Source organism: Grammomys surdaster, unplaced genomic scaffold, assembly GCF_004785775.1.
Source record: "Grammomys surdaster isolate TR1022 unplaced genomic scaffold, NIH_TR_1.0 137, whole genome shotgun sequence".
Classification (NCBI taxonomy): domain Eukaryota; kingdom Metazoa; phylum Chordata; class Mammalia; order Rodentia; family Muridae; genus Grammomys; species Grammomys surdaster.
The window spans coordinates 1,142,097-1,154,606 of NW_021604595.1; the positions used below are offsets into that span (position 1 = coordinate 1,142,097).

At 48.8% G+C, this 12,510-nt stretch overlaps 1 protein-coding gene across 2 annotated transcripts in view; it reads left to right on the plus strand.

Moving 5' to 3' along the window:
* Window positions 1-12,274, plus strand: part of Wnk2 (WNK lysine deficient protein kinase 2) — a 104,984-nt gene extending 92,710 nt beyond the window's left edge. Inside the window, exons 26-29 of one of the 2 annotated variants that reach the window (XM_028763241.1) lie at window positions 4,031-4,075; window positions 5,547-5,785; window positions 9,170-9,281; window positions 12,073-12,274. In XM_028763241.1, the coding sequence (XP_028619074.1) occupies window positions 4,031-4,075; window positions 5,547-5,785; window positions 9,170-9,281; window positions 12,073-12,098 (422 nt within the window). In that variant the 3' untranslated portion in view covers window positions 12,099-12,274. Of the gene's footprint in view, window positions 1-4,030; window positions 4,076-5,546; window positions 5,786-9,169; window positions 10,765-12,072 lie in introns of those variants that run through there. The other variant, XM_028763240.1, reaches the window with a different exon arrangement.
* Window positions 12,275-12,510: the final 236 nt, after the last annotated feature.

Below are 12,510 nucleotides of genomic sequence, written 5' to 3' on the forward strand. Positions count from 1 at the left end.
TGTCCATTTGTCTGTCTGTGTGATGGTTTCTGGGTAACCTGCAGAGTGTCCTGAAGAGGAGATGTGAGGCCTAGGAGGATTGAGCCTGGAGTGTGTCGGGGGAGAGCAGTGCTTCCTGAGCATGAGAGGACAAGTGGCAGAAGGAGGGAGCCTGGGCAAGAGCCTGAGAGGAGAGAGGGACTTTCTGCACAGATGTGTAGGCGGATGCTAAGATACTTGGAGTATGCCTACACCTGTGAAGTTGCATGGTTGGGGATGACCTTGATCAACCCAGAGGGTATCAGTTCACAGCTTTGGTGTGTGACACCCCAACTTTCTAGAGACAGTAGGCTCTAGGAACACAAAATATTCTTTAAACTTTAAGTACAGAAATATCTGGGCTTCCATGAAGCCCAGAGAAGAAAAAGAGGCAGGTCGAACTCAGGTCACTGGGTGAGCCGGATAACCAACCTGTCTCTGGTGGAGCCAGGCAGAACAATAGAAGGTTCCCAAGGTGGATTTGAACCTGAGACAAGGGGCAGGTAGAGATAGATAGGCCATAGGTAGAGAGACCTTGTCTTAGTCAGTGTTCTATTGCTGTGAAGAGACACCATGACCACAGAAGTTCTTATAAAATGAAACATTGATTAGGGCTTGCTCAGAGTTTCAGTTATTGTCATGGCAGGGAGCATAGCAGCAGTCAGGCAGACATGGTGCTGGAGAGGTAGCTGAGAGTCCTACATCTGGATCTGCAGACAGCAGGAAGAGAGAGACATTGGGTCTGGCTTGGGCTTTTTTTTTTTAATTATTTATTTATTATATATATTGTATTCTGCCTGCATGTAGACCAGAAGAGGGCACCAGATCTCATTATAGATGGTTGTGAGCCATCATGTGGTTGGTGGAAATTGAACTCAAGACCTCTGGAAAAGCAGACAGTGTTCTTAATTGCTGAGCCATCTTTCCAGCCCCGTATCTATCTATCTATCTATCTATCTATCTATCTATCTATCTATCTATCTATCTGGCTTGTGCTTTTGAAACCCCAAAACCCATTTCCAGTGACACATTTCCTCCAACAAGACTACATCTACTCCACCGAGATCACACCTCCTTATCTTTCTCAAGTAGTGCCATTCCCTGATGACTAAGCATTCAAACATATGAGCCTACAGGGACCATTCTTATTCAGACCACCACAAGCCTCCAAGGAGTGTGGATCCTAAATCAGTTCCCTTCTCCCAGTCTGGGCAGGGTCCTGGCAGACCCCATGATACACTTGTTTGTGCCTCTCTGTGTTAAACAGTGCCACCATGCTTAACCTAAAGAACAATATCCATAGAACAGAGAAGAGGTGTGAGCCAGAACCCAAGGCCACACTTGGGCTTCTGTAGATGAGAAACCATGGGTACAGCCTACTGGGATACTTCTCTTGTCTCTGACCCATGCTCAGGTCAGGCATGGTCACCTCACGTTTCTTGCTGTGGCTTAAGAAACATGAGGTTTCATGATGTACCACCTCATCCTGTTCTCATTTGCCTGGTTCAGGGACCCTCTTAAACCTAGCCAGCCCTCCTCCATTTTTGGATCATTCTTATCTCTTACTGGTGATAAGAGAAAATCCAGTGAAGTCCTCAACAGGGCACAAGAGAGACTGAATCCAGACTCTGTAGCCTAGGCTTACCACTGAGGGCTGTAAACACAAACATGTTAGCTCCAGGCTCTGTAAGACCCAGGAATATGCAGCTCAAAGCCAACTAAGCCACCCTGCACTGAACAGAGGCATCTTGTTTCTGAGCTGATGCTTCGTGGGTAGGTTTTAGTTATTTTCTCTGCTCGAGAATAAGATTATCCCTTACAGAAACAGCTCTGGAAGATTTTTGCCTTTGACATCAGGGTATGGTGGAGGTGGAGGGCTAGTGGTCTGTAGTTAGAACTGGCCTATGGGAGGTTGGGATGGGGATAAGCCATCTGGGCTGGCTATAGGGGATGCTGGGCAGGAGCTACTTGGTACCAGGAGGGCTGACTCCCTGAGGAGGCCTGATCTTGTGAACCTCATCAATATTTGAATATTGAGATCCAGAGAACAGATGTGAGGATTTGCTCCAGGCTGCACCAACTCTTAAGTATCTGCCGTAGCCTTCCACTCTGAGCTTTACATCTGCCATGCTTGAGAAATCCTCGTTGCCAGCCAAGCTCCTGAGGGTGATGACTGTAGACTGTGGAGAGGATATGTTGTCAACCCAGCAGTGGTGCATGGTTTGAACCATCTTGTTATGCAGAGACCTCACCTCACTGTAGGGATGAGTAGGGTCTCTGAGGGGACCAGGATGGGACTGGTTGAAACCATCCTGCCTCTGGCTGGCTTGATAACTCACCTAGTGCCATCCTGAGTAGCAGGAGCCCACCACAGTGAAGGTGGGGACCAGCTTTGTTCATCAGATGCCCCAGACAGAGATGGCATTTGTGGCATACTGAGAACCATGTAGGAATATCCAGGACTGTTGGCATGGTACTGGATATACTCCCCCGAGGCCCTCCATCAATGCAGGGAGCAGTGTGGCCTTAGTGTTGACATAGAATGACAAACACTGATTTGTCTAGAGGCTGGTGCTGTGGTACCCTGGTCACCTGGGGCCAGTCCAGGAGGGATATGGAGGATGGAAGCTAATAACCATGGTCACCTCAGTCTGGTGACTGCCACAGCCAGTCCATAGCCAGGACTGAGTCCCAAATCCACAGCCCCTTTCCTCCAGAAGTGGAGTGAGATCCCCTCCCTGCAATACATGTTATCTTCCAGATCCCTCCACTCTATCTCCTTTCCTTTTGAAAATGGAATTACTCGACACCTCATTTTTCCCCCACTGTAGTCTTAGAGACTATATAGAATAAACTCAAAGTCCATTGCAGCTGTACTTCAGGTCCAGCACACACATCTTGGACTTCATGAACTCTGGCCACGGGGTGGCCAGCACTTATGCACTATCCCTCAGGATAAGAGTACCAGCCCTTCTAGAAAAGTTGTAAGTGTTCAGATTTCCCAAACCTCTAGACTGGCTGACTTGTGAGCTAGTGCTGTGCGTGAGAGCACTCCCTTCCTGGGGGACATGTTTAGGACTGGGGGATCTAAGGGCTGGAGTACAGACCTGCTATACTAGTATGGCTTTGCCAAGTGACCTTGGGGAAGTCTGAGCTCTTTGCCAGTTATAGCTCCTAGAGTAAGCCATAGGTTAAGATAAAATGGCAGCACCTACTCTAGCCCAGGCTGGTCCTGGGTTCCTGGGTTCCTGGGTTCCTCAGTTCCTCTAGACACTGTATGTTGTCTACCTGACCTTAGATGGACTCAGGGCAGTGGGGCTAAACCTGCTTAGTGGTGATCCAATAAGGATGTTTCTCATTCCCCTGGGGAAAGTGAACCTATAGAAAAGAGGCACAGTGTCTTCCCCAAATCCGTATCAACCCCAAGACAGATTCTGATATCCCTACTAGGTGACCCTGTCTGACCTGGTCCAAGGCAGCCATCTGGGATCCAGAATTGGCCTCAGACCTGCAAAACAATGTATCTTTTTGCACTTGGAAAACTCTGGTGGCCTTGGTAGCCAGCCCAGGCTGTGCCCGGCTCCGTTCAGGGACCCCATGGCTGACTTTCAGTGGGTTCCTCTGCCTCAACTAGTGAGGCTCCTAAAGGCCTGGTGTTTGAAACCCAAGCAGTGTGATTTGCAACTTTTTTTGTTGTTGTTTGGTTTTCTGTTTTTCTTTTTTCTTTCTCTTTTTCTGGAATATGCTTTTAGAGACAAAACACTTCTCCCTGAAGCTTGGAGGCTTGCCCTGTCACCTCTGCCTCCTCAGCGAAGCCCATGAGAGCCTGCACACGAACTCTGGGGATGTCACCCTGTTCTCCCAGGCCAGGCTGGCCTCCCTCTCCGACTGCTGCCTGTGTCTGTCCTCCCCCCCTGCACACTGATGACTTTTGCTTACATGTGGTAGCGTGATCGGTGTGTGCTGTTCTGCCTAACCCTGTGGTCTTGTGTCCTTTGTTCTTCCCTTACAGGGTCAGCCCTGAAGCGTCTCTGCCTAGGCAAAGAACACAGCAGTAGTAATTATCTGGGTTTTTGTTTTGTTTTTGGTTTGTTTTTTTTTTTTTACCTCCTTTGTCCCCTCTCATCGCATGGGCTTTGTCGTGGCTAACGTGCATCAGGGCCTCCCACAAAAGTGTGGCCTGCTCTGCCCCTGACCCTCAGGGCTCTGCTTTGCTTCTGTCTGTCTGGATAGCTGCTCCCTCCCAGCTAGCTCTTCCTTGTGTCTCCATGGCTCCTACAATTTGTGCTACCTTGCCAGTCACCTCTTATTAGGCCTGCCCTTCTCCACAGTGTCCATATATTACCATTTATTAATTGGGTCCTTTTTCCAAAACCTTAGGCATCAGTGTTTCTTTGAAGTACTAATGATGAATGCTTCCCCAAGGAGGGATACCAAGGCTGAATGGGTATTAGTCAACCTGGGCCGCTCACACATGCCCCTTTGCTCTCCCTTGTCTGTTTAATTTTAATTTTCCCACTCCTGTTTTTTTCTGGCTGAAAACCTCATATAGCGATAGCTGTCTGTTGAGTCTCATCACTAATGTGTGGTCCTTCGTCTGTGCCTTCCCATCACTGGCCACTAAAGTTCACTACATTTTGGAACAGCTTGTTTGAAGAGATGGTCATTAGCTGTTTGGGGGGGGGGGTTGATGTTTTTTGAGGGTTGTATAAACACTTTAAATTGGCTTATTCAAAATTGCTAGGTGGAATTATGTGCATTGGGAGGGAAGGAGGGGAGGAGAGAATTCGACAAGTCCTGTGTTGGCCATTAAAACAGTCTCTCAGTTAAACAGCCAAGCTCTCTAATTTGGAGACTGGTTCCCAGCTCCCCGACTCTCAGTATCACCTAGCTATGGCTTGGAGGGTGTGGAGCCTGCCCAAGGGACTCTGGGTATGATATCTTTCATTACTACCTTCCCAAATGCCCTGATAAGAAAGGGCACCATTTCCTTATCTTGAGTTCCAAACTGCTAAGCTGTCAAAATGCATAAGAACACAATGAACAGTCTGTCCAGGGGGTGCCAGAAGGCTGGTGATGGTGCTCATTTGTTGAGCATTCTGCAAAGTAGGCCTGAGAACCTGACCCTGACCCTGGGATGCCAGTGCCCATGTATGTCAAGATGTGCCCACATGTCTGGCTATGGGTAGCTCTCACATGTGCATCTAATGGGACATGCAGTGGTGGGCCTAGGGTAGACTTAACAGAGACTGCCAACTGTTCAGGGTCCTCTTCCCTGGCCTAGCTTAAAAAAAAAGTAATGCCTTCCTGGCACAGCCCAGTCACCCATAGCCTACATGGTGCCTCATGGTGTCTAACAGCAGGTAGCAAAGCCCTCTGATGCAGACCGCCTCTTGAAGCAAGGTGTTGCTTGGCCACAGTAGGCCATTTATTGTCCCAGCCATCATGTGAGAATGACTGCGGCCAGCCTGTCAGTGGTGTTAGGTGAGTGTGTGGCGTCACCAATCCTGGCCTATATGACTCCCCAGGGTCTTCCACCAGCAGCCTGGCCCCAGGCCCTGAGCCAGGTTCCCAGCCCACCCTGCACGTCCAGGCGCAGGTGAACAACAGCAACAACAAGAAAGGCACCTTCACGGATGATCTGCACAAGCTGGTGGACGAGTGGACAACAAAGACAGTGGGGGCGGCGCAAGTGAAGCCCACGCTCAACCAGCTGAAGCAGACGCAGAAGCTGCATGACATGGAGGCCTCTGGAGAGGCTCGGGCTGTGAGTGAGCACGGGCACTGGCTCTACCGGGAGGGATATGGTAGTATACGCATGGTGGCTGTGACCATGAGCCTGGATGCCAGATAGCCATCCTGCTAAATGCTTGGCTTCCAAGGTCAGGGTCCATCTTGTCCAAAAGAATTAGGCCTTTGTCCCTGTGATGATTAGGAGGTGAAAGTGACTTCCTGTGGTCCTTGTGACCAGCAGGGGGACGGGTTGAGTCTGTGACTGTAGAACTCAGAACGCCTGAGCTAGATAGCCCAAAGTCTGTCTACACCCTCATTGTGGACAGACACACCTCCATCTGCATAATGTCCATCTGCCTCCAGGCTGTAGAAAGGGCAGATACACCTCATTCCTAAGTGGGGCCAACGTGCAGCAGGGCAAATAGCCCATCCTCGAAGGTATTGGCACGTAATAAGATTTTGGTAGGAGAGTCCCCACTTTTTCAGCTTTCTGGAGGAGTGTGTGGAAGATTGGTGTTATTTCTACTTTAAATGATTCGTGAAGTTCATGGGTGAATCCATCTGGGCTGAAGGATCATGTGGGTGTTGTTTTCACAGTGGAAAACATCCCTTTGTGAACTTGTGCTTTGAAACTTGTCAAACACACATGGAGTTGAAGGTCTGCAGTGAATATCGTGTGCCTGAGCCTGCACTGTAGGAGTTGCTGGTAGAACTCCGCACACATCTGTCCTTCTCTTGGAGAAGGCTTGCCTTAGGAATCCTCTTTCTTTTCCAGTTTTAACATCATTTGGGTGTTCTATCTTATCTTGACAGTTTTGTTAAATTTTGTTTCCCTCATAATTGCTACCTTGTCCCTAAATTCGCCCAGACTTTCAAATCAGTTACCATGTAACTTTCAATCAGTTACACTTGTAGCAGTGTGCTGGATCCTCGGCTGTGTGTCATTCCCATGTTGGTGATTTCTGATTCCCCAGTTCTCTACCTATGTGTCCTTCCTTCCCTTCCTGCCTTTTGTCCTTATTTCTTAAGGCTTTGTTAATTTCATGAGCCATTTTAAAGAGCTGTGTTACCTTTGATGGTATCTTTGTTGTATATCTTATTCATTTCTAACTTTACTGTTTCTGTTTCTGGCTTAAAATTCTCTAGAAAGATTCTTAGGCTAGACTGTGAGTCAGTGGCAGAGTGTTTGTGAGGATGCTGGGTTGGATTCCCAGCACTAGAATAAGAAAGAAAAACTTCTTAAACTGGCTAGGCCACCGACTGTAACATTTCTAATTCTTGCAGATGACCCAAGTTCAGCACCCACATCTGGAGGCTCACAATAGCTTATAACTCCAGCTCTGGAGGATCCAGGGTCCTCTTCTGGCTCTCCCAGACACATGCACAGACAGACAGGCACACAAATAAAAATAAAGTTTACAGTTCTCAGCCGAACTTTGTAATGCCATATCTTGTTTACATCACACCTTCTGCTTTTCTGTTCTCTTCCCTCCATTTCACTCCTTTGTTCCTTGTATTGCCTTGTTAGTTTTTAATGTTGTGTGAAGGACATTGGAATGAAAAATTGTTTGTAAAAATAATATGAGATCTATTTTGATCTCAAATTGAGATTTTTTTTTTATTGTTTTGGTTTGCCTTTGATTTGTTTTTAACAGGCATCTTCTATAAAGTGCCTGGTCAGGGTTGACTTCTCTTTTTATTGTTGATCTGTGGGAGTCTGTCATATCTGTTTTATCTTATGTTACTCATATGTGCCTTATCCCTCCACCATGTATGTATGTGTGTGGCGTATTGTGTGTATTAGCCTGCTTTTATGTGAGCATGTATATGGAGGCCGAAGACCAACATGTAGTGTTTTCTCTAGCTCTCCCCACCTTACCTTTTTGGAGACAGGGTCTCTTTCACCGAGCCTGGTGCTCACCAGTTAGCTAGACTGTGTGGCCAGTGAGCTACAGGAATCCACCTGTCTCTGCCCTTCCTGCACACTGAACTCAGCTCCTCGTGTTGATGCACAGGAACTCTTACAGACCCTTTTTTACTTTCTTAGAGTGGAGTGTAAAATAGAAGAGGTTAAATTTGATTTTTTTTTCTATTTTAGCTGTTGTATGAGTGAGCCATTGTATACCTATGTGTCACAGTACAGTCATTGCCTTACCGTAGCTCTGTTAAGCTTGTTATTTAGAGGGATAGAATATCCGCTATTGAACTTCAAGACTTCTTTGATTTTTGTGGATCCTAAAGTGTTTGTAGATTTTAGGTAAACCCACTGGAGTGTCTGTCGGCAGTGGAGTAAGTCTGTCAATGAATTGGATAGACTTATCATATTACCCAGTCCTAAGTGTTTTTGTGAACTTGGCATCTGTTTCTTTACATCTCTGCAGGGTGTTAATATCACTCATTAAATTCATCCTAAGGTGGTTAATGATTGGGAGTGCTGTTGTTATAAACTGCTCAGCCCTGGAAATCTCATCTCCCCATTGTATGTTTCTAATACATGGAAATTCGACTGATTCTATACCTCGAAGTCTATGGTCCTGCTAAATTTGCTTGCTCAGCAATTCCTGTGGGGTTTTGTACACCTAAGTTGTCATTTGCAGATATGCAGGTTTTTCGTTCCTTGTCTCATTTTGTCTGGGTCCCCTTGTTGTATTGACCAGAAGCTTGCGGGGGAAGACCTAATGCTGCTCCCTCTGTAGGTATGGTTTCTGGTGCCATAGAGGCCTTCACTGCTGAGCATGTTTTCTGTAAAGGGTTGTGGGGGTTGGGGAGTATCCATCCTGCTTTGTATGGAGAACCTGGCTGGCGTTCTATGTTGTCTGTATGTTTGTGGTGCTGAGGAGAAAAGCCAAGGCCTTATATGTGGTAGGCAAGTGCTCACCAGGGAACTCCAGTGGGGCTTATCCTGGAGTGAGGTAGAATCAAAGCCCATTGGACTGTGATAGTAAATCTTATAGTTACTATCTTCAGTTTCCCAACTATTCTGTTCAGGATGCTGTAGGCTGACAGTTCTTGACCTCTCTTGCTATAGTCATATCCAGTTCTGTATTTAGAGGTGCTGCTTCTGGAAGCCATCAACTCCTTCCCTTGCCTCTAAGGCCAGTGAACCTGAGAAACCAGAGAGCTGCCCCAGAGTTCCCACCTCCCGGGCTATTGTAGTTACATCATGTTACGAGACCATCAAACCAGATGCCATGGTGTCAGCTGGGTGGAATTGTATGGGTCATTGCTGTGCCCTCCCACGCCCTGCACATTCTGCTCCAAACATACTCAGGCTGGTAGACAGCTGGAGCTAGGCCTCCGTGTAGTAAACAGGGGAGGGAGGACAGCCATTTCCCACACCGACACTTGGACTATACAAGGAGACTGACTGACTGACTGCAGCCTTCTGTGCTTTCCTCTTTGTTTCTGTGTCTCATAGACAACTGTGCCTCGAGCAGGAGTGGGGACATCGTGTCTGGCCCCAGCACCCGGCCCTCTGTCTACCACAGCCATTCCTGGAGCCACTCCAGCCCTGCCTGTGCCCATACCAGGTACTGTCCACTCCAGCCTCTCAGGTCCTCCTTGTGCACTGCCTCTGTGTCAGTATGGAGGCCTGTTCCCTGTTCCTGTGTCCTGGGGACCCTGGGTGGCCTCAGGGAACCCAGAGGGGTCTTGGGGCAGTCAGAGCTCCACTCAGGTCCCTGTGTTCCCAGTGTTTCTACGGCCACCTGTTATCAGCACGCCAGGCCCCCGGCTGCACATCACGTAGCCTCCTGCCCTTCTCCTGGCCAAATGGAACATTCTGAAGCGTGTGGAAGAAGCCAATTGTGGTTTGGCCTCTTCATGGCTCCTCCACATGGGCACAAGGCACAGAACCCCATTCAAGGGGGCATGAGAGGGCAGCAAGACACTTTCCCTGCTGCCTCAGACTCCATCACTCTTAGGTTCCTGCAGTCTTCACATGCAGTCCTCACACCCATGGCCTGTCCTTGTTAGAGGATTAGAACCTCGTCATCCCCCTACAGCAGCTCAGTGCCTTGAATCCCAGCTTTTCTGTTTCCTGATGGAAATACATATTTAAGAAGGCCATTGATCCGCAAAAGTGGATTTCATTATAGTTGGCATGTGCATTGCTGTCTCCACTGTGTTATGTTGTAGAGATGGGAACGGGGTACAGATACGAAGCTGAGAGCTGAAGTCTAAGAGCCTTCTTAAACAGAAACAAAGGGAACATTGACAATGTGCCCTGCAAATGCTGGATAAGCCCAGGTCAACCCTTGATAGAGTGAGGTCACCCTGGGTGTCATCAGTAACAGAGCCACAGGGTTCACCTGAAGTTATTCTCCCTGTGAGTAGTGTCACCAGCTTTGTTGAGCCGTGAGGATCCTGCCAGGTGAATGCCCTGATAGCCAGCAGGCTGTTGTAATCACCATACAGACAAACACCACCTTCCAGCTCAGGGGTCCCACTCACTTTCTTCCTCTTTTCCATGGTTTTCACAGAGGCCTGTGCTCTGCCCACCCCACCCTGCAAATTCCTCTCCAGGCCATCCTCAGGCCAGCCTACTGAGGGGCGGAGCATTTCTGGAGGTTTCCATGACACTTGTCCTGGGGGGGAGATGAAAGCTCCCTGACCCCCTCTGGGTGAATATTTTCTGCCTCCAGTTGGAGGGTGGTCTGCCTGGGTGACCTCCCTCAACTCCCCCTCCCCCGCTGTGAACTGTACAGATCAGCTGTACCCAGGAGAACCAGCTAAATTATTTTGGTTTAAATACACTATTCCATCAATTCAGTTAGAATTGAATTTTCAGGGGACTGTGCAGAGGCTTCTACCTGGCCATAATGCCGCAATAAGAGATCTATGTTCTCTAGTCTGGACACCACACAGGCCCACTTAGTAAAGCGGAGCCTGTATCGTCTCACTCCTCTTGTGCCCAGGTCCTTTCCTACTATGACAATGCTAGTGGCATGGGATCCCCAAGTCTGTATGTGTGAAGGAGAAAAATAAACGTTTGCTTGAAAATACTGCGAAATGACAGCTTTTTTCTTACCTTCTGTTAATATCAAAGCCAAGCAGACTGGCCTTGTAGAAATAGTTATGGGTGGCCCAGGTGGGCCTAGCCTGGCCTTTGCTTGGAGCCACTAGCCATGTGTCCTGTACCCCGGAGGACAGAGCTCATAGAGCTGGGAGCCAAGCCTCTGGTGGGGTTGCTGGTTGCTCAGCACTGGTACTTCTGGGTGTGGCCCAGACCCACTGTCACCAGGCTGTTAGCTCTAACCTGGCATTGCAGCCTACTCTGCAGTCTGTTGGCTGGGCTGCAAGCCACTGTGCATTGTCACTGCTTTTCAGAAGTGCAGGTAGAACGGGCATATCTCGCAGAAGGCAGCCTGCATTTCCAATGCCATCACAGCTGAAACTGGGTCTTAGAAACTCAGGTTATACGAGTCATAGGAACTCCTGGTCCTCCCTCCCTCCCTCATGGCTGGTGGGGCTTCTCTTTCAGACTCTTGAACTTGTCGAGTAGAGCTGGGCAAGAGCTAGCCTAGTCTGTATGAGATGTACTAGCCTCCCTGAGAAGCCCAGAGCATTATGAAAGATGCTGGTTTAGGGAGAGGACTTGCCCTGTGGTATGGTAGTTCAGCAAACCCTTCAGGAACTGCCTTATATGTGTGCACTATAGACCAGGTCTAGACATGAGACGCTTCCTGCTAGAGGTGCTCTCTCCAGATACAGCACCAGGCTTGCTGCTTCTGTTGAGACCCCTGCAGCTATATCACTGTGTGTCACTTATCTTGGCACTGGTACTAAACAGAAACTGAGTGTCACTGTTTTCTCCCAGGGCCTCGAGGCCAGCCTAATCCAGAATGGTCCAGTGGAGCAGGAGTGAGGCCCTGTCTTTCCGGGCTTACGTGGTCATTGCCGAGTGTCTGGCTGTTCTTAGAAGATAGCCAGGTGGCAGTCAGCCCAGCTCTGTGCAGAGAATAGGGCTGTCTGTCCAGTGCACAGCCACCTCCTGGCATGGCTCTGACCCCACACTTCTTCCTTTGCTTTAGAAGCTCCTGGGAGGCCAGGCAGTGGTGGCGTACGCCTTTAATCCCAGCACTTGGGAGGCAGAGGCATGTGGATTTCTGAGTTTGAGGCCAGCCTGGTCTACAGAGTGAGTTCCAGGACAACCAGGGCTACACAGAGAAACCCTGTTTCCAAAAAAAAAAAAAAAAAAGCTCCTGGGAAAGGGGCTAGGTGCCCAGGCAGGGCTGTGTGCACAGGCACCATGGCTCAGCCATAGGTGAGAGGCCAGTGCCTCAGAGGTCTGTAGTGAGCTGTGGCCATTTTGTTTTCTAGATCCTGAGAGTGAAAAGCCCGACTGAGCCGGCCCGTACGCCAGGCCCACACTGCATCATCCAGGCGAAGAAGCAGCAGAGCCCAGGGCAGCCTCTCCTAGTCCATTCACGCTGTTTTGTAACCACTTTCTAACCATTTTTTTATTCACAATTGGAAACACAAATGTAATGCAAGAATAAAACCTATTTTGGGGGAGACAGGACTTCGGTATTTCAAACTTCCTCCTTTCCCATGGTCCTCTGGGCAGGCAGGAGATAGATGCGAAGAGTTGGAGAGAGGTCAGTCAGCCCATTCTCTGCAAATCGCTGGATGTTCCTCACACAGGAGCCCTTTCTCAGGCACAGACTCAAGGTCCCTCTTGCTTACACAGCTCCATGTCACCTGGTCTTTTCTCTGGCCCAATGAGACCAAAGTCATCTGCCCCCATCAAAGGGAGAG